We start from the raw sequence: 22,311 nt of genomic DNA, 5'->3' as shown, positions 1-22,311 counted from the left end.
TCTCCCAACGTGACCTATCCTCTGGCGGGAAAGGGAACGCCAATAGTAACTTCTTAGAGATTACCAATCTTTTATCAGGGAAAGCCCACGCTTCTTCACACACTTCATTTAATTCTTCTGATGGGGGAAAAACTACGGGTAGTTTTTTCTCCCCAAACATAATACCCTTTTTAGTGGTACCTGGGTTTATATCAGAAATTTGTAACACCTCTTTCATTGCTTCAATCATGCAACGAATGGCCTTAGTGGACATTAGACTAGACTCATCGTCGTCGACACTGGTGTCAGTATCCGTGTCGACATCCGCGTCTGCCATCGGAGGTAGCGGGCGTTTTAGAGCCCCCGATGGCCTTTGCCTCGGCCGGGCACAAAATCTAACTGAGGCTTGGAGGAGGGTCATAGTGGGAGGAGCCAGTGCACACCAGGTGACCTAAAAGCTTTCTTTGGTTGTGCCTAGTCTCCTGCGGAGCCGCTATTCCCCATGGTCCTTTCGGAGTTCCCAGCATCCACTAGAACGTCAGAGAAATAATAAATTATGTTACTTGCTGGTCTGTTTTTATTTATTTTTTGCAAGTATTTTTAGTACAGTAGCTAAGAAACCTGTGGCTTTATCAAAGCTGTTTTGGCAGTACAATATTGGCATCCTTGATTGAAGAGTAGAGATCTTGTCTATTCAAATTTGCATGATGGCTACTTGGAAGAGTAATACCTGCAAATATCACCTGGAGTTGCAGTCAGATGCTTTTTGAAACAAAGTATTAAATGCAGGAGTGAAGCGAAAATGTGTTGTTACATCTTGAAGACAATGAAGCAAAGGGATGGCGTTGTAAATTTGGACCCATGAACTCCCCTTCCTTGATAATTTCTTGGCGGCACACACAAATTCCCATTGTATGCTGACAAGAAGTCTTATTTGCAATAAACCTTCAAAAGGTAAGGAGGTAATTCAGACCCGATTGTAAATGTGTGAACCCCTTCCCCCACCCTACACATATCTACAATCATTTTCTCTGACATGGGGGAAGGGGGGAGGGGCCTGCCCAGCACAGGGCAAATTGCCACTTTAACTCGCAGACTATTACACATGTTCCAAAATCAAAAACATAAAATTGGTAAAGGACATGAATTAAGTAGCTCTGGGCACAGCATTGGCTCTGGCAGATGTTAGTGGCAGGCATCCAGCATCTCTGAACTTAATAGACACGTTGTACCAATAAAATCTACTTGCATGTATAAATACAGCATGCAGGCCACAAGAGAAGTCATACAAGCTGCTAAAATGTACACAGGTTCAGTAATAATACCATTACATAAAGTCTGAGCAGACAGAAACCGTTTTGAACATCTAGACTTGTTACAGTGGTAAATGTTTTTATAGATTTACCTTATTCTACTGTATTTGTTGCACCTTATGCACCCATATAATATTGCCTCATTACATCCTTGACAACTAGCAAAGGTATCTGACACTGTACCAATATAGTCAATAAAGTGGAATTAAGCTTTACCTATTATTTAAAAATGAATAGATAACAGCATAAGATTGTACCTATTCAGGGGTCCCTCTACTTAGTTACTGGAAAAGTGCCATCCGTAATGAACTACCATTCCTACTAAACATAGGGCAAACATAAGACCATCTCTTTTTCTCCTTAATATTTAAAAGAAAAATAAACATGACAACCAAAGTAAAGCATTCTCCCACAGGCCACTTTCCCAGCCTTGCATATTACATGACTTTTTCTCAGGGACAATGATGCATTTATACTGCACTTTCACACATAATTCATGCAGTTCCAAACCTATCCCTAGCATAACACACAGCTTGACTTGACTTTCCTGGTCATATCCACCATTTACTTCCCTGCCATAGTATGTGGGCAGGTGGAATACACCTTTAACATCAAAACAAATTGAATTTTTTAAATGCTAAATTAAACATTAGTTTCTGGTCCCCAGAACAGTGTCACGCCTTAGAGTACATAAATTTGGCATCTTTCATCCTTGGCCAAACAAGCTTGTGGCAGTGTTGCATAACTCTCTGGATCATTAATAGCCGAAAAGGAATATTGGATTATGGAAAATGTGATCTCTACATAATTTATCCCCTATTGAAAAACCAAACCATAAAAATTATTTATTACAACATACTGTACTCTGAAAAACCCAATACAAAATGTGTTTGGATAAAATAAAAAAAAATAAAAAAAGAGAATTCCAATGAAAGCAGCATCTGAACTCTAAATATTGGTCTAGCAGAATACATTAGGAAAAAATGTGTAAAATATATATATATATATATATATATATATATATATAATATTTTATTACAGATCATTTAATGAGTATGGCCTAACTGTGTTAAGCCTTAAAATAAGAATTTACTTACCGATAATTCTATTTCTCGGAGTCCGTAGTGGATGCTGGGGTTCCTGAAAGGACCATGGGGAATAGCGGCTCCGCAGGAGACAGGGCACAAAAGTAAAGCTTTTACAGGTCAGGTGGTGTGTACTGGCTCCTCCCCCTATGACCCTCCTCCAGACTCCAGTTAGGTACTGTGCCCGGACGAGCGTACACAATAAGGGAGGATTTTGAATCCCGGGTAAGACTCATACCAGCCACACCAATCACACCGTACAACTTGTGATCTAAACCCAGTTAACAGTATGATAACAGAGGAGCCTCTGAAAGATGGCTTCCTAAACAATAACCCGAATTAGTTAACAATAACTATGTACAAGTATTGCAGATAATCCGCACTTGGGATGGGCGCCCAGCATCCACTACGGACTCCGAGAAATAGAATTATCGGTAAGTAAATTCTTATTTTCTCTATCGTCCTAAGTGGATGCTGGGGTTCCTGAAAGGACCATGGGGATTATACCAAAGCTCCCAAACGGGCGGGAGAGTGCGGATGACTCTGCAGCACCGAATGAGAGAACTCCAGGTCCTCCTTTTCCAGGGTATCAAATTTGTAAAAATTTACAAACGTGTTCTCCCCTGACCACGTAGCTGCTCGGCAGAGTTGTAATGCCGAGACCCCTCGGGCAGCCGCCCAAGATGAGCCCACCTTCCTTGCGGAATGGGCCTTAACAGATTTAGGCTGTGGCAGGCCTGCCACAGAATGTACAAGTTGAATTTTGTTACAAATCCAACGAGCAATCGACTGCGTAGAAGCAGGTGCACCCAACTTGTTGGGTGCATACAGTATAAACAGCGAGTCAGATTTTCTGACTCCAGCCGTCCTTTAAATGTATATTTTTAAGGCTCTGACAACGTCCAACAACTTGGAGTCCTTCAAGTCGTCTGTAGCCGCAGGCACTACAATAGGCTGGTTCAGGTGAAACGCTGATACCACCTTAGGGAGAAAATGCGGACGCGTCCGCAGCTCTGCCCTATGTCGAATGGAAAATTAAATAAGGGCTTTTATAAAACAAAGCCGCCAGTTCAGATACTCTCCCGGCCGAAGCCAGGGCCAGTAACATAGTCACTTTCCATGTGAGATATTTCAAATCCACATTCTTTAGTGGTTCAAACCAATTGGATTTGAGGAAATCTAAAACTACATTTAGATCCCACGGTGCCACCTTAGGCACCACAGGAGGCTGTATATGCAGTACTCCTTTGATAAAAATCTGGACCTCAGGGACTGAGGCCAATTCTTTTTGGAAGAATATTGATAGGGCCGAAATTTGAACCTTAATAGATCCCAATTTGAGACCCATAGACAATCCTGATTGCAGGAAATGTAGGAAAACGACCCAGTTGAAATTCCTCCATCGGAGCACTCCGCTGCTCGCACCACGCAACATATTTTCGCCAAATACGGCGATAATGCTTCGCGGTGACTTCCTTCCTTGCCTTTATCAAGGTAGGAATGACTTCTTCTGGAATGCCTTTTCCTTTTAGGATCTGGCATTCAAACGCCATGCCGTCAAACGCAGCCGCGGTAAGTCTTGAAAAAGACAAGTACCCTGCTGAAGCAGGTCCCTTCTCAGAAGTAGAGGCCACGGATCGTCCGTGACCATCTCTTGAAGTTCCGGGTACCAAGTCCTTCTTGGCCAATCCGGAGCCACTAGTCTTACTCCTCTTTGCCGTATAATCCTCAATACCTTTGGTATGAGAGGCAGAGGAGGAAACACATATACCGACTGGTACACCCAAGGTGTTACCAGCGCGTCCACAGCTATTGCCTGCGGATCTCTTGACCTGGCGCAATACCTGTCCAGTGTTTTGTTGAGGCGAGACGCCCTCATGTCCACCATTGGTTTTACCCAACGGTTTAATAGCATGTGGAAAACTTCTGGATGAAGTCCCCACTCTCCCGGGTGAAGGTCGTGTCTGCTGAGGAAGTCTGCTTCCCAGTTGTCCACGCCCGGGATGAATACTGCTGACAGTGCTATCACGTGATTCTCCGCCCAGCGAAGGATCCTGGCAGCTTCTGCCATTGCCCTCCTGCTTCTTGTGCCGCCCTGTCTGTTTACATGGGCGACTGCCGTGATGTTGTCCGACTGGATCAACACCGGTCTTCCTTGAAGCAGAGGTTCCGCCTGGCTTAGAGCATTGTAGATTGCTCTTAGTTCCAGAATGCTTATGTGAAGAGACTTTTTCAGGCTCAACCACACTCCCTGGAAATTTCTTCCCTGTGTGACTGCTCCCCAGCCTCTCAGGCTGGCATCCGTGGTCACCAGGATCCAATCCTGCATGCCGAATCTGCGGCCCTCCAATAGATGAGCCTCCTGCAACCACCACAGAAGGGATACCCTTGTCCTCGGCGACAGGGTTATCCGCAGGTGCATCTGAAGATGCGACCCTGACCATTTGTCCAACAGATCCCTTTGCATGGAATCTGCCGAAAGGGATTGCTTCGTAAGAAGCTACCATTTTTTCCCAGGACTCTTGTGCATTGATGTACAGACACCTTTCCTGGTTTTAGGAGGTTCCTGACCAGGTCAGATAACTCCTTGGCTTTTTCTTCGGGAAGAAAAACCTTTTTCTGAACTGTGTCCAGAATCATCCCCAGGAACAGCAGACGAGTTGTCGGCATTAATTGGGATTTTGGAATATTCAGAATCCATCCGTGCTGCTTTAGCACCTCTTGAGATAGTGCTAAACCCATCTCTAGCTGTTCTCTGGACCTTGCCCTTATTAGGAGATCGTCCAAGTATGGGATAATTAATACGCCTTTTCTTCGAAGAAGAAATATTATCTCGGCCATTACCTTTGTAAAGACCCGAGGTGCCGTGGACAAACCAAACGGCAGCGTCTGAAACTGATAGTGACAGTTTTGTACAACGAACCTGAGGTACCCCTGGTGTGAGGGGTAATTGGAACGTGGAGATACGCATCCTTGATGTCCAAGGATACCATAAAGTCCCCTTCTTCCAGGTTCGCTATCACTGCTCTGAGTGACTCCATCTTGAACTTGAACTTCTTTATGTACAGGTTCAAGGACTTCAGATTTAGAATAGGCCTTACCGAGCCATCCGGCTTCGGTACCACAAAAAATAAGAATTTACTTACCGATAATTCTATTTCTCGGAGTCCGTAGTGGATGCTGGGGTTCCTGAAAGGACCATGGGGAATAGCGGCTCCGCAGGAGACAGGGCACAAAAATAAAGCTTTTACAGGTCAGGTGGTGTGTACTGGCTCCTCCCCCTATGACCCTCCTCCAGACTCCAGTTAGGTACTGTGCCCGGACGAGCGTACACAATAAGGGAGGATTTTGAATCCCGGGTAAGACTCATACCAGCCACACCAATCACACCGTACAACTTGTGATCTAAACCCAGTTAACAGTATGATAACAGAGGAGCCTCTGAAAGATGGCTTCCTAAACAATAACCCGAATTAGTTAACAATAACTATGTACAAGTATTGCAGATAATCCGCACTTGGGATGGGCGCCCAGCATCCACTACGGACTCCGAGAAATAGAATTATCGGTAAGTAAATTCTTATTTTCTCTATCGTCCTAAGTGGATGCTGGGGTTCCTGAAAGGACCATGGGGATTATACCAAAGCTCCCAAACGGGCGGGAGAGTGCGGATGACTCTGCAGCACCGAATGAGAGAACTCCAGGTCCTCCTTTGCCAGGGTATCAAATTTGTAAAAATTTACAAACGTGTTCTCCCCTGACCACGTAGCTGCTCGGCAGAGTAGTAATGCCGAGACCCCTCGGGCAGCCGCCCAAGATGAGCCCACCTTCCTTGCGGAATGGGCCTTAACAGATTTAGGCTGTGGCAGGCCTGCCACAGAATGTACAAGTTGAATTTTGTTACAAATCCAACGAGCAATCGACTGCTTAGAAGCAGGTGCACCCAACTTGTTGGGTGCATACAGTATAAACAGCGAGTCAGATTTTCTGACTCCAGCCGTCCTTTAAATGTATATTTTTAAGGCTCTGACAACGTCCAACAACTTGGAGTCCTTCAAGTCGTCTGTAGCCGCAGGCACTACAATAGGCTGGTTCAGGTGAAACGCTGATACCACCTTAGGGAGAAAATGCGGACGCGTCCGCAGCTCTGCCCTATGTCGAATGGAAAATTAAATAAGGGCTTTTATAAAACAAAGCCGCCAGTTCAGATACTCTCCCGGCCGAAGCCAGGGCCAGTAACATAGTCACTTTCCATGTGAGATATTTCAAATCCACCTTCTTTAGTGGTTCAAACCAATTTGATTTGAGGAAATCTAAAACTACATTTAGATCCCACGGTGCCACCTTAGGCACCACAGGAGGCTGTATATGCAGTACTCCTTTGATAAAAATCTGGACCTCAGGGACTGAGGCCAATTCTTTTTGGAAGAATATTGATAGGGCCGAAATTTGAACCTTAATAGATCCCAATTTGAGACCCATAGACAATCCTGATTGCAGGAAATGTAGGAAAACGACCCAGTTGAAATTCCTCCATCGGAGCACTCCGCTGCTCGCACCACGCAACATTTTCGCCAAATACGGCGATAATGCTTCGCGGTGACTTCCTTCCTTGCCTTTATCAAGGTAGGAATGACTTCTTCTGGAATGCCTTTTCCTTTTAGGATCTGGCATTCAAACGCCATGCCGTCAAACGCAGCCGCGGTAAGTCTTGAAAAAGACAAGTACCCTGCTGAAGCAGGTCCCTTCTCAGAAGTAGAGGCCACGGATCGTCCGTGACCATCTCTTGAAGTTCCGGGTACCAAGTCCTTCTTGGCCAATCCGGAGCCACTAGTCTTACTCCACTTTGCCGTATAATCCTCAATACCTTTGGTATGAGAGGCAGAGGAGGAAACACATATACCGACTGGTACACCCAAGGTGTTACCAGCGCGTCCACAGCTATTGCCTGCGGATCTCTTGACCTGGCGCAATACCTGTCCAGTGTTTTGTTGAGGCGAGACGCCATCATGTCCACCATTGGTTTTACCCAACGGTTTAATAGCATGTGGAAAACTTCTGGATGAAGTCTCCACTCTCCCGGGTGAAGGTCGTGTCTGCTGAGGAAGTCTGCTTCCCAGTTGTCCACGCCCGGGATGAATACTGCTGACAGTGCTATCACGTGATTCTCCGCCCAGCGAAGGATCCTGGCAGCTTCTGCCATTGCCCTCCTGCTTCTTGTGCCGCCCTGTCTGTTTACATGGGCGACTGCCGTGATGTTGTCCGACTGGATCAACACCGGTCTTCCTTGAAGCAGAGGTTCCGCCTGGCTTAGAGCATTGTAGATTGCTCTTAGTTCCAGAATGCTTATGTGAAGAGACTTTTTCAGGCTCGACCACACTCCCTGGAAATTTCTTCCCTGTGTGACTGCTCCCCAGCCTCTCTGGCTGGCACCCGTGGTCACCAGGATCCAATCCTGCATGCCGAATCTGCGGCCCTCCAATAGATGAGCCTCCTGCAACCACCACAGAAGGGATACCCTTGTCCTCGGCGACAGGGTTATCCGCAGGTGCATCTGAAGATGCGACCCTGACCATTTGTCCAACAGATCCCTTTGCATGGAATCTGCCGAAAGGGATTGCTTCGTAAGAAGCTACCATTTTTTCCCAGGACTCTTGTGCATTGATGTACAGACACCTTTCCTGGTTTTAGGAGGTTCCTGACCAGGTCAGATAACTCCTTGGCTTTTTCTTCGGGAAGAAAAACCTTTTCTGAACTGTGTCCAGAATCATCCCCAGGAACAGCAGACGAGTTGTCGGCATTAATTGGGATTTTGGAATATTCAGAATCCATCCGTGCTGCTTTAGCACCTCTCGAGATAGTGCTAAACCCATCTCTAGCTGTTCTCTGGACCTTGCCCTTATTAGGAGATCGTCCAAGTATGGGATAATTAATACGCCTTTTCTTCGAAGAAGAAATATTATCTCGGCCATTACCTTTGTAAAGACCCGAGGTGCCGTGGACAAACCAAACGGCAGCGTCTGAAACTGATAGTGACAGTTTTGTACAACGAACCTGAGGTACCCCTGGTGTGAGGGGTAATTGGAACGTGGAGATACGCATCCTTGATGTCCAAGGATACCATAAAGTCCCCTTCTTCCAGGTTCGCTATCACTGCTCTGAGTGACTCCATCTTGAACTTGAACTTCTTTATGTACAGGTTCAAGGACTTCAGATTTAGAATAGGCCTTACCGAGCCATCCGGCTTCGGTACCACAAAAAGAGTGGAATAATACCCCTTCCCTTGTTGTAGAAGAGGTACCTTGACTATCACCTGCTGAGAATACAGCTTGTGAATGGCTTCCAAAACCGTCTCCCTTTCTGAGGGGGACGTTGGTAAAGCAGACTTCAGGAAACGGCGAGGTGGCTCTGTCTCTAATTTCAACCTGTACCCCTGAGATATTATCTGCAGGATCCAGGGATTTACCTGCGAGTGAGCCCACTGCGCGCTGTAATTCTTGAGACGACCGCCTACCGCCCCCGAGTCCGCTTGCGAAGCCCCAGCGTCATGCTGAGGCTTTTGTAGAAGCCGGGGAGGGCTTCTGTTCCTGGGAAGGAGCTGCCTGTTGCTGTCTCTTCCCTCGTCCTCTGCCTCGTGGCAGATATGAATAGCCCTTTGCTCTCTTATTTTTAAAGGAACGAAAAGGCTGCGGTTGAAAGGTCGGTGCCTTTTTCTGTTGGGGAGTGACTTGAGGTAGAAAGGTGGATTTCCCGGCCGTAGCCGTGGCCACCAAATCCGATAGACCGACCCCAAATAACTCCTCTACGCATCGCCTGTCCACTGTCGTGTCCATAAAGCTCTTCTGGCCGAAATGGACATAGCACTTACCCGTGATGCCAGTGTGCAGATATCTCTCTGTGCATCACGCATATAAAGAAATGCATCCTTTATTTGTTCTAACGACAGTAAAATATTGTCCCTGTCCAGGGTATCAATATTTTCGATCAGGGACTCTGACCAAACTACCCCAGCACTGCACATCCAGGCAGTCGCAATAGCTGGTCGTAGTATAACACCTGCATGTGTGTATATACCTTTTTGGATATTTTCCATCCTCCTATCTGATGGATCTTTAAGTGCGGCCGTCTCAGGAGAGGGTAACGCCACTTGTTTTGATAAGCGTGTTAGCGCTTTGTCCACCCTAGGAGGTGTTTCCCAGCGCTCCCTAACCTCTGGCGGGAAAGGGTATAAAGCCAATAACTTCTTTGAAATTAGCAGTTTTTTATCGGGGCACCCCACGCTTCATCACACACGTCATTTAATTCTTCTGATTCGGTAAAAACTACTGGTAGTTTTTTCACACCCCACATAATACCCTGTTTAGTGGTACCTGTAGTATCAGCTAAATGTAACATCTCCTTTATTGCCAAAATCATATAACGTGTGGCCCTTTTGGAAAATACGGTTGATTCGTCACCTTCACTACCGGAATCAGTGCCTGTGTCTGGGTCTGTGTCGACCGACTGAGGCAAGGGGCGTTTTACAGCCCCTGACGGTGTTTGAGGCGCCTGGACAGGCACTAAGTGAGTGTCCGGCCGCCTCATGTCGGCAAACGACTGCTTAAGCGAGTTGACGCTATCCCGTAATTCCACAAATAAAGGCATCCATTCTGGTGTCGACCCCCTAGAAGGTGACATCCTCATATTTGGCAATTGCTCCGCCTCCACACCAATAACGTCCTCATACATGTCGACACACACGTACCGACACACAGCAGACACACAGGGAATGCTCTATACGAAGACAGGACCCACTAGCCCTTTGGGGAGACAGAGGGAGAGTCTGCCAGCACACACCAAAAAGCGCTATATATGACAGGGATAGCCTTATGATTAAGTGCTCCCTTATAGCTGCTTTTATAGTAATATATTGCCATTTATTTTGCCCCCCCTCTCTGTTATACCCTGTTTCTGTAGTGCAGTGCAGGGGAGAGACCTGGGAGCCTTCCTGACCAGCGGAGCTGTGACAGAAAATGGCGCCGTGTGCTGAGGAGATAGGCCCCGCCCCTTTTCCGGCGGGCTCGTCTCCCGCTATTTAGTACATTTAGGCAGGGGTAAATATCTCCATATAGCCTCTGGGGCTATATGTGAGGTATTTTTAGCCTTTTTAAAGGTTTACATTTGCCTCCCAGGGCGCCCCCCCCCAGCGCCCTGCACCCTCAGTGACTGCCGTGTGAAGTGTGCTGAGAGGAAAATGGCGCACAGCTGCAGTGCTGTGCGCTACCTTAAGAAGACTGCAGGAGTCTTCAGCCGCCGATTCTGGACCTCTTCTTGCTTCAGCATCTGTGAGGGGGCCGGCGGCGTGGCTCCGGTGACCATCCAGGCTGTACCTGTGATCGTCCCTCTGGAGCTTCATGTCCAGTAGCCAAGAAGCCAATCCATCCTGCACGCAGGTGAGTTCACTTCTTCTCCCCTCTGTCCCTCGTTGCAGTGATCCTGTTGCCAGCAGGAATCACTGTAAAATAAAAAACCTAAGCTAAACTCTCTAAGCAGCTCTTTATGAGAGCCACCTAGAATTGCACCCTTCTCGGCCGGGCACAAAAATCTAACTGGAGTCTGGAGGAGGGTCATAGGGGGAGGAGCCAGTACACACCACCTGACCTGTAAAAGCTTTATTTTTGTGCCCTGTCTCCTGCGGAGCCGCTATTCCCCATGGTCCTTTCAGGAACCCCAGCATCCACTTAGGACGATAGAGAAAGAGTGGAATAATACCCCTTCCCTTGTTGTAGAAGAGGTACCTTGACTATCACCTGCTGAGAATACAGCTTGTGAATGGCTTCCAAAACCGTCTCCCTTTCTGAGGGGGACGTTGGTAAAGCAGACTTCAGGAAACGGCGAGGTGGCTCTGTCTCTAATATCAACCTGTACCCCTGAGATATTATCTGCAGGATCCAGGGATTTACCTGCGAGTGAGCCCACTGCGCGCTGTAATTCTTGAGACGACCGCCTACCGCCCCCGAGTCCGCTTGCGAAGCCCCAGCGTCATGCTGAGGCTTTTGTAGAAGCCGGGGAGGGCTTCTGTTCCTGGGAAGGAGCTGCCTGTTGCTGTCTCTTCCCTCGTCCTCTGCCTCGTGGCAGATATGAATAGCCCTTTGCTCTCTTATTTTTAAAGGAACGAAAGGGCTGCGGTTGAAAGGTCGGTGCCTTTTTCTGTTGGGGAGTGACTTGATGTAGAAAGGTGGATTTCCCGGCCGTAGCCGTGGCCACCAAATCCGATAGACCGACCCCAAATAACTCCTCTACGCATCGCCTGTCCACTGTCGTGTCCATAAAGCTCTTCTGGCCGAAATGGACATAGCACTTACCCGTGATGCCAGTGTGCAGATATCTCTCTGTGCATCACGCATATAAAGAAATGCATCCTTTATTTGTTCTAACGACAGTAAAATATTGTCCCTGTCCAGGGTATCAATATTTTCGATCAGGGACTCTGACCAAACTACCCCAGCACTGCACATCCAGGCAGTCGCAATAGCTGGTCGTAGTATAACACCTGCATGTGTGTATATACCTTTTTGGATATTTTCCATCCTCCTATCTGATGGATCTTTAAGTGCGGCCGTCTCAGGAGAGGGTAACGCCACTTGTTTTGATAAGCGTGTTAGCGCTTTGTCCACCCTAGGAGGTGTTTCCCAGCGCTCCCTAACCTCTGGCGGGAAAGGGTATAAAGCCAATAACTTCTTTGAAATTAGCAGTTTTTTATCGGGGCACCCCACGCTTCATCACACACGTCATTTAATTCTTCTGATTCGGTAAAAACTACTGGTAGTTTTTTCACACCCCACATAATACCCTGTTTAGTGGTACCTGTAGTATCAGCTAAATGTAACATCTCCTTTATTGCCAAAATCATATAACGTGTGGCCCTACTGGAAAATACGGTTGATTCGTCACCTTCACCACCGGATCAGTGCCTGTGTCTGTGTCGACCGACTGAGGCAAGGGGCGTTTTACAGCCCCTGACGGTGTTTGAGGCGGCTGGACAGGCACTAATTGAGTGTCCGGCCCCCTCATGTCGGCAAACGACTGCTTAAGCGAGTTGACGCTATCCCGTAATTCCACAAATAAAGGCATCCATTCTGGTGTCGACCCCCTAGAAGGTGACATCCTCATATTTGGCAATTGCTCCGCCTCCACACCAATAACGTCCTCATACATGTCGACACACACGTACCGACACACAGCAGACACACAGGGAATGCTCTATACGAAGACAGGACCCACTAGCCCTTTGGGGAGACAGAGGGAGAGTCTGCCAGCACACACCAAAAAGCGCTATATATGACAGGGATAGCCTTATGATTAAGTGCTCCCTTATAGCTGCTTTTATATTAATATATTGCCATTTATTTTGCCCCCCCTCTCTGTTATACCCTGTTTCTGTAGTGCAGTGCAGGGGAGACCTGGGAGCCTTCCTGACCAGCGGAGCTGTGACAGAAAATGGCGCCGTGTGCTGAGGAGATAGGCCCCGCCCCTTTTCCGGCGGGCTCGTCTCCCGCTATTTAGTACATTTAGGCAGGGGTAAATATCTCCATATAGCCTCTGGGGCTATATGTGAGGTATTTTTAGCCTTTTTAAAGGTTTTCATTTGCCTCCCAGGGCGCCCCCCCCCCAGCGCCCTGCACCCTCAGTGACTGCCGTGTGAAGTGTGCTGAGAGGAAAATGGCGCACAGCTGCAGTGCTGTGCGCTACCTTAAGAAGACTGCAGGAGTCTTCAGCCGCCGATTCTGGACCTCTTCTTGCTTCAGCATCTGAGGGGGCCGGCGGCGTGGCTCCGGTGACCATCCAGGCTGTACCTGTGATCGTCCCTCTGGAGCTTCATGTCCAGTAGCCAAGAAGCCAATCCATCCTGCACGCAGGTGAGTTCACTTCTTCTCCCCTCTGTCCCTCGTTGCAGTGATCCTGTTGCCAGCAGGAATCACTGTAAAATAAAAAACCTAAGCTAAACTCTCTAAGCAGCTCTTTATGAGAGCCACCTAGAATCGCACCCTTCTCGGCCGGGCACAAAAATCTAACTGGAGTCTGGAGGAGGGTCATAGGGGGAGGAGCCAGTACACACCACCTGACCTGTAAAAGCTTTACTTTTGTGCCCTGTCTCCTGCGGAGCCGCTATTCCCCATGGTCCTTTCAGGAACCCCAGCATCCACTTAGGACGATAGAGAAAAGATGATAAGATGGAGTTGGATAAATAGTGATAAAGAACCAACCAGCTCCTAACTCTTTTCAAACACAGCCAGTGACATAGCAGTTAGGAGCTGGTTGGCTGGTCATTTATCACTCTTAGGGGGGGTCATTCTGACCTGTTCACTCGCTGCTTTTTGTCGCAGCCGAGCGAACGGGTCCCTACTGCGCATGCCAGACGGTCGAAGGCCGTAGCAGGGAAGCGATCGCCTCTGCATGATTGACAGGCAGACACGGTCGCTGGGCGGAACAGCGTGGCCGGACCGAACGGGGGGCGGGGCGCGACGTCACACGCAGCCGCTGCGGGCCGGGGAGCGATGAGTAGCTCCCGGCCAACGCGCTAAAGCTGCGCTGGCTGGGAGCTCTGTGCTGGGCGTCCCCCCCCCACATGTCTGAGTAACTAATCGTAGCTGTGCCAAATTTAGCACAGCTACGATCAACTCGGAATGCCCCTCTTTATCCGTTCGTTTCCACTTCATCACTTTTTAAGGCTTAATACATTTGGCGAAAAGGGTGGAATTCAATCTTTTAAGGTTTTGAAATCTATTGAAGCTAATCAATTGTTTCTCCAATAAGACACCCATGTGAAAAGTTGTCTGTTTGGGTGCCAAACAGCAATCTTCCAATCATGCCCATTAGTTTAGTCATGTATAAACCCTAAAACCCTGACTAATTGGGTACAATAATTAAAGGGCACCCAAAACACTTGACTTGCAACAATGGGTACCCATTAATTATCACACCTTAAAGAAACTATTTCAGTCCATCCTTAGAAATAACGAACAAGAGGGGAAAAAAAAACAACAAAAAAACCCACATTATGACACAGATATTGCACTACAATTACACATTAACATGTACCTTATCATGCATCTCTAAAACCATTGCATTAATACACACCTGAAGATATAAAAAGCCCAATCCCTCACAGTGTCTGGTTATCTCTTCACTCCCAATATCAGCCCAGTGATTTGTGATTTTACAAAGAAAAAAGTGCACTTTACAGTAGAACTGTACTGCTGGCACTTATGTAAACTACAGCTCATATATAATGACTCCAATAAACCAGATGTAAATTCCTGATTTTACTTACCTATCACAACACCACATTTCAGGTACCTGATAGGAACACTTGTTACATTCTAGGGCAGGGGTGGGGAACCTTTTTTCTACCGAGGGCCATTTGGATATTTATAAAATCCTTCGGGGGCCATACAAAAATTCTCAACTTAAAAAATTAGCCTGCCCCCCAGTAGGTCTGCCCCTTAGAGGTACTGTGTGTGCGCGCCGGAGGCGCGCACGCGCCAAAAAAATGGGTGTGGCCAGTTAAAATGGGACGTGATACACATATGCCCCCAATAGTGCGGTGCCAGATCCACAATTGCCCCCACAGTGCCAGGTATACAAATGCCCTCACAGTGGCAGGTATACAAATGCCCCTCACAGTGCCAGGTATACAGATGCCCCCCGCAGTGCCAGGTATACAGATGCCCCCCGCAGTGCCAGGTATACAGATGCCCCCCGCAGTGCCAGGTATACAGATGCCCCCACAGTGCCAGGTATACAGATGCCCTCCCCTCTCCCTGCTGCTTACCGTGGACGGAGGAGAGCGCGGCTGTCGGGTGAAAGCGGCGGCGTGTAGTACTTCAAATCAGCCGCCGGTTCGAGAGCCAATCAGAGCTCGCGGACCAGCAGCCGCGGCTCCTGATTGGCTGCCGGTCTGCGAGCTCTGATTAGCTCACGGACCGGCGGCTGGTTTGAAGTACTACACGCCGCCGGTTCCGACTCCCACTCGACAGCCGCGCTCTCCTCCGTCTCCCTGTTCTGACAGCTGAGACACGCTGCCGCCGGACTGAGCGGCAGCGTGTCTCACTGACACAAGGTGGTGGGCCGGACCAAACGGCTTCGCGGGCCGTATACGGCCCGCGGGCCAGAGGTTCCCCACCCCTGTTCTAGGGTTAGACACTATGAACAGAAACCATTTGATAGTATGTTACAATGTCAATTGTCTGCTTTAAACTACACAAGCTATAGGTAGTGCAGCAGAATTAGTTCCCACTGCAAATGAAACAAGACAATTTATCAACCCCCCTTCCTCACCGCCCAATTCTACCCTGTCCACATTTGGTGAAAGGCTGTAAGAAACAACCTCTTATGCAATGCTCCTGCAGGGAACCAAGAGTAGTGCATAATAATACTGTTGGCAAGATTCACAAAGTACTTGTAATGGCTCCTGGCAAACACATTGTAGAGTAACTATGGAACCAAAGGCTGCTCTAACGTGCTGGACATTAGAATGACTACAGTTAGGTTATTATATGGGGTGGTCTTCAGTATGCCGGCTGTCGGGATCCCGGCGCACAGTATACCGGCGCCGGCATACCGACACTTATTCTCCCTCGTGGGGGTCCACGACCCCCCTGGAGGGAGAATAAAATATAGAATAGTGTGGCGTGACCGCAAGGGGCTCATTTGCACCCGTCACACTGTCGGTATGCCGGCGGTCGGGCTCCCGGCGCCGGTATGCTGGTCGCCGGGAACCCGACCGCCGGCATACCATACTACACCCATTATATGCCAGCACTAATAATGTAACCTTATCAAGGTGCATTACCACTATTATTTTTGCCCCAATTCCAAGTGGTCCAATATAAACTTGCTGCTGGCTACTCAGATAGATCCATTTTTCCACTGCCAATTACAAGCAGAAACCTCGAGGCTTGGGGTAGATCTAGCTTTCCGCTTCCCACCACACTTCCTTCCCTGCATAGACCAGTTTGGTAGCTCAGGCTAGAGAGGTGAATGAGATTTTGTATGAAATAATACAGCTTTAGTAGGAAAGGGACCCTTTTTCTGGGCTACAAAACCATAATAAAATGTACATGATAGCTATATATCTATGTGCCCCATTAGCAGTACCCTCCTTTTAAAGCGAGCATTTACGGAAATAGTCTTGCAGAAATTTGCGCTCTATTTATCAACACACACTCATGTAGCTCTAGAGAAAGAGCACAGCCAAGTGCAAGAATTCTACACTGCTCCAACGTAAAAAATAGGATTTACAATTAGACAATGCAGCACGTCTCGGCATTTAACACAACTTTTTTTGTTTTGCTGGTTCAGTCTAAAAATCAGTTGCTTTTGCTGGAAAAAACAAAGTAATCACAACCCAAACAACTTTTAATATTGCAATGCTATTTAAAAAGGAGTTCATTTACCTAAAATATAGCCCCATATCCAAAAGAAAAAAATTATATATATACACTACACAGGAAACAATTAAAAAAAGAAAAATCCCTACACTATCTCGATCTCCTATCTCTCTTTGTTTTTTCTGTATTTTTGTTCATTGTTTTTTCATTGTCTCCTCTGCAGTCAGGACAATACCACTTGCCCTTTGGTTTATATGTCAGTCCAACACAGGAGAAATGGAACCACTCTATGGAGCATTCCTCATTGTCACATCCTATCATTTCCCCATAGGAAACTTGATTACATAAGCAGTATGTTGGCTCATTGGGATCAATTGCAAAGGGTATAGGAGACATCTCCCTATCTTGCTTGGTTTTGGTTCGTTTCTTCTTCTTGGAAGATTTTGCTTTCTTTTCTTTGGGTGGGTCATCACCATCATCTGTTCCATTGACCATGTGACACAAGTCCCGACTCTCACTATTGCGCTGCCGGCGAGGCCTTCGGGTCGAGCGCTCTGCTGTGCTGGATTCGACTTTGGTCTTTTCTATGGATTTCTCATTTTCCTCTGGTTCAAAGAAACCTCGGCACTGGGCATCAATCTGCTTGGACCTATTTTCTACCATCTCCAACACCTGTGTTACTAGCTGTATTTTATCATCACCAAGCTCCTGCGTCACTATCAGAGCCCTCTGAAGTTGCTGTAGCAGACGCTTCTTTTGGTGTGGATCACTTTCATGTGAATGTTTCTCCGAGACCTCATCTATCTCCTTCAGAGCCTCTGCAAACATAAAGGAAAGTCCATAAACAGCTTATCAAATATATCCCCAACCCTCATACACAAACCATTTTATTATTTGCCAACATATACCAACTGTACACTTACGATTATAACATCTAACCATGGCAATAAGACCCTGATCCTTTTATGTTAATCGAATTACATTGTAACGTGTCACTATTGAATGTGCTATGACATTATTACGGGACATAGTTATATGACCGGCAGTCAGGAGACGGCTACATACCGCACCCCTCTAAATGCTGACTAGCAGGGACTATTCCCACTCATGGGTGTCCTGCAAGGGGCTTGTTGCACTCACCCTCTCCCCCCCACCATTCCGCCGCCGGGATCCTGTGGTCCGTATGCTGACCTCCGGGATCCCCAGCGGTGGTAACACATACCCAGCCAGTTACTAACAATAAAGCACAATTTCATTTTAAATGGGAGAATTTAGTTTTCAAATACACTGCAAAAATTACTAAAAATGGAAAAAAGCAAAAGGACCTTAACATACTAGTTTAAAGGTGTGTAGTATGTTATGCCGGCGCTTGGGATCCCGACCAGGTAGCTGGGTGAGCGCAAAAGAGCCCATTGCGGGCACGCGTGCCACACTATTTATTCTCCCTCCAAGGGTGTCGTGGACACCAAGAGGGAGAACAGTCATTGGTATGCCGGCTGTCGGGATTCCGGCGTCGGTATGATGAGCGCCAGGATCCCAACAGCCGGCATATCAAATGCCTCCCAGTTTGAAGCAATTACAGTACCTAATAGAGCTGGTCTGTGGAGTTTCAGTAGGACTTCAAACCATAATACAGCCATTGTATTTCTCAAAAAACAAACAAACCCCTGCTATATTTTAGTATAAACACAATGCTACAAAACATATATACACAATAACGCAAGCTTGCTACTGTGCAGATATTTACTTATGCAGTATATCCAATGCAGTATTGGCATGCACCTAACAGAAGAAAAGTAACTATTTTTAACCAACATTTTCTCTGCTTCACAATGCACAATATAAGGACATAAGTGTATTTCAAAGAGAAAATCATTATTTGAGATTAGAAAGAAACAATCACCCAAACATGTAGAAAGACAAAAAGAAGGCAGTTAGACGACAAACTTGATAAATTAACAACAATCAGCCACGGGGTCCATCAGTAGATGGGCCTGTGGGGCTTCCCAGAGTTGTTGGCTTTTATGAGGACATCAGTTTGCCATGTGGATATAAACAAGGTACACCACACACACCTTCCTGGCAGGCGTCATCATATCTGCATAACGCAGACATGATAGAACACAAATACTGCTAAATAAATATTAACCAAGGTATAGATTATCAAAACAGAGGGTACAAATACATCTACAGTGAAGGAAAGAGTTTGTTTTGCACAATGGGAACCTTCCCAGGGTCATGTCTTTATAACCTGGAAGTCAGTGACAGCAGGTAAACAAGGCCATGTATTATGGGTATTAGATATTGTCAGCATGCAGTGATACTGTACATGGGAACTGCATTGTGGTGGGCTGCATGTATATTGGGAAGAAGGCAGTACATGTGCACTGCCATGCAGTGGGCAGTACATGGGCATTGCCATGCGATACTAATGGGTGTGATCTATACATACACGCACATGCATACATTGGGAAGTGGTCAGTGAGGCTGTACAGGAGCACTGCCATGAAGTGGGCTATGTCTGGTTTATAGACAGTGGGCAGTACATGGGCATTGCTATCAAATAATCTATAGGGAATGGATGAGACATTTCTCTCTCTCTATATATATATATATTTTTTTTTCTCATACACACACACACACACACACACACACACACACACACACACACACACACACACACGTCAGCAGGAAGTGCGGTTGTACGGGAATACTGCCATGAGGAGGGCTATAGCTCATGTGCGGGTAATACAGTGGGCATTGCCATGAGAGGAGCTATAGATAGTGGGTGGGATGGATATACACACATGGAGCGGGCAGTAGCTGTACAGGGGGCACCACCATGAGGTGGGCTATAGATAACGGGCACACATGACGTTATGGAGCTGGTATGCACCCTGCCCATAGTGGGCGGGACAAGACGGAGGCCCCCCCACCCCCGGATGTGACGCCGCTGTGCCCAGTGACAGTGTATGTACAGCAGCAGCAGCTCACAGTGCGGTATATAGGGGGGATAACACAATGTATATAACACATGGGCGCACCCCAGTGTATCACACGTACAGTACTGTGCAGCATTAGGCGCCCAGCCACCTACACGCGGGGCCCTGGCAGACCCGAGCTCATGTTACTGCACAGAGTCTGAGTCTCTCCCGTGCTGTTGTGGGACTACAAGTCCCAGCCAACCTCTGTTGTCAAAACAGCAGCAGAAACTGGCATGCCAGTGACTAGCCCCACAGTGGCAATAGCACCGGTTAGACCCGGGCTGCGCTGGCATGCTGCGACTTGTGGGGTCACCGAGTGCGGGCTAGGCGGGCGGCAGCGATTCCAGCTATCAAAATGGCTGGGAAGACGCTAGAGCGTCACCCGGGGCGCCGGTGCTGTGCAGCTGTCAGCTGGGGGGCAGCCGGGGGATGTGCCCGGGAGAGGGGCACGGTGATGCCCAGGGAAGGGGGCGGACAGGAGGCCGGGCACTGGGCTGCGCACACTCGTTTACACCTCCGGTGCCCGGACAAAGCGCAGTGTGCCCCGGCTCCGGGGGTGAGGAGGCAGGGGCTGTGCTGGGGGGTACCCCGGCCACGTGTAGAGTCCTCACCTCGGTACTTGGTGTCGATCTCCCGCAGCAGGGACACGGTCCTCTGGATCTCCAGCGGCAGGGACTCTATGCACTCCAAGTACTCCTCCACGTATTCGACCAGCTGGCTCTCCTCCGTCCCCCCGCCGCCGCTGCTGGCCCCCGGGGACAGAGAGAACGCCTGCGGCTGCTGTTGCTGCCCTAGCATAGTCCCGGGATCAGAGCATCCAGCAAGGTTCCGGGAGCACGGAGGATCCGTCCAGGGGGCGACTTCCCCGGGGAGTAGTTACTGAGACGTGGGGTGAGGCGGAGCTCTGTGCACCCCGCTCCTGGCGCTGTCTCTGCTGCTGCCGCCCCGCTCCGTCCCCACTCTCCTCCGCTCTATTCCTGGGGCCTCATTCCAATTTGGAACCCGGCGGCCGTAGCTGTGGAACTGCGCATGCGCGGTCATCCCCTTATAGGGCAGGACGCCCCTTTTTCTCTCCATTTTATTGTGTTCGGATTTTCCCGCATTTCACGGAGCTAGCGCTGATTGGATATGGGCATAAAATGTGGGCGCGACCAGGAAGAGGGCGGGGCGTGGAGGCAGGTAGGCCGCGCCCACACCTTTAACTCTTCCGCTTGCTGTTGGCGGAGTAGCTGCTGACACTCGCTAGTCACCGTCATTGCCAGTCAGTGCCCTCTGAGTGCCGCCACCCTGTGTAGCACAGCTGGATGCCCGCTGCGCTCAGTCACACCGGGGCACCTAGATAGCGCCCCCCCTCCTCACCGGCCATTTGTACCTAGCATTGCTCGTTACCCATAATGCCGGAGCACGGCACACGGGTGAAGAGGGCCACAACAGTACACGTTCATGTTTATGCATCGCACAAAGCACACTTCCGTTCCGACCGTCTATTGCTATCTCACAGGAACACCCTAACATTGTAACCTCCTCCCATTAGGCGCTCCCCCAGGGGCGGGATTTGGCCACAAGTAGGAGGGTTAGTATTTGGGCAGATTGTGGGTGGAGCTTATTTATGTTGCTCAAAAGTCCGACATTGATTTCCGTTAGTGTTGTTCAGTACAGCCTTACCATAGCCATACTGTACATACATCATACTCTCCAACATTTTACACATAAAAACTGGTACAAAATACAAATTAGGAAAGGGGGCGTAACCACAGGGTAAAGAGGGCGTGGCCACGGGGGTAAAGCGGCGTGACCACGCCGCCTTTCCTATACTTTCAATGTACCAGCTAAAAAGGAGGGTATGCGTACATGCTTATGTGCATACGCACACATATGTTCTGCTGCTGGCATCATACCTACTGCTGTGTGTGTTTCCACCTCCGCATGGGGTCTTTTCAGGGTCGGTGCAAGGTTTCTTGGCACCCTAGGCAAAATTTCTGCCTACTGCCCCCCAACATCATCAGTTACTCACTTTCCCAGTCACTAAGGTGAAAGTTCATAGGCGGCGTCTTACATACCCTCCAACATTTTATACATAAAAAGCGGGTCAAATTCAAAAAGGGGACGTGGCCACGGGTAAAGTGGTGTGGTCACGCCCCTTTCGCTTACGTCCTAGAGGATGCTGGGGAGTCCAAAAGGACCATGGGGTATAGACGGGATCCGCAGGAGACATGGGCACACTATAAGACGTTGAATGGGTGTGAACTGGCTCCTCCCTCTATGCCCCTCCTCCAGACCTCAGATTCTGTGCCCAGAGAGACTGGACACACACTAGGGAAGCTCTCCTGAGTTTCTCTGAAAAGACTTTGGCCCAGATGCATCATTGCTTGGAAAGTGATAAAATGGAGAGTGAAAAAGTGCCAGCCAATCAGCTCCTAACTTCCATGTCACAGGCTGTGTTTGAAAAATGGCAGTTAGGAGCTGATTGGCTGGTACTTTTTCACTCTTCATTTTATCACTTTCCAGGCGATGATGCATCTAGCTCTTTATGTTAGGTTTTTTATTTTCAGGGAGACCTGCTGGCTACATGCTCCAT

The 22,311-nt window shown here is 48.2% G+C and overlaps 1 protein-coding gene across 1 annotated transcript; it reads right to left on the bottom strand.

The window, feature by feature from the left end:
• Window positions 1-16,759: 16,759 nt before the first annotated feature.
• ING2 (inhibitor of growth family member 2) lies at window positions 16,760-20,795 on the bottom strand. Its single transcript, XM_063920695.1, has 2 exons — window positions 20,345-20,795; window positions 16,760-17,567 (listed from the first exon to the last, which is right to left on the bottom strand). Exons 1-2 carry the CDS (start codon window positions 20,529-20,531, stop codon window positions 16,900-16,902), a joined length of 855 nt encoding a protein of 284 aa, XP_063776765.1. The 5' UTR covers window positions 20,532-20,795; the 3' UTR covers window positions 16,760-16,899.
• Between the last annotated feature and the right edge of the window lie 1,516 nt (window positions 20,796-22,311).

Source organism: Pseudophryne corroboree, chromosome 1 (genome assembly GCF_028390025.1).
Source record: "Pseudophryne corroboree isolate aPseCor3 chromosome 1, aPseCor3.hap2, whole genome shotgun sequence".
NCBI lineage: Eukaryota > Metazoa > Chordata > Amphibia > Anura > Myobatrachidae > Pseudophryne > Pseudophryne corroboree.
Note: the sequence above shows the minus strand (reverse complement) of the source record. Positions and strands in the feature narration are given on the sequence as shown.

What these genes read in the sequence shown, in the direction of transcription:
- ING2 (XM_063920695.1), bottom strand. Translation starts at nt 20,531, where the DNA reads ATGCTAGGGCAGCAACAGCAGCCGCAGGCGTTCTCTCTGTCCCCGGGG. An exon ending in GATCGACACCAAGTACCGAG is followed by an intron (nt 17,568 to 20,344) that starts GTGAGGACTCTA and finishes TTATGTTTGCAG; the next exon opens with AGGCTCTGAAGGAGATAGAT.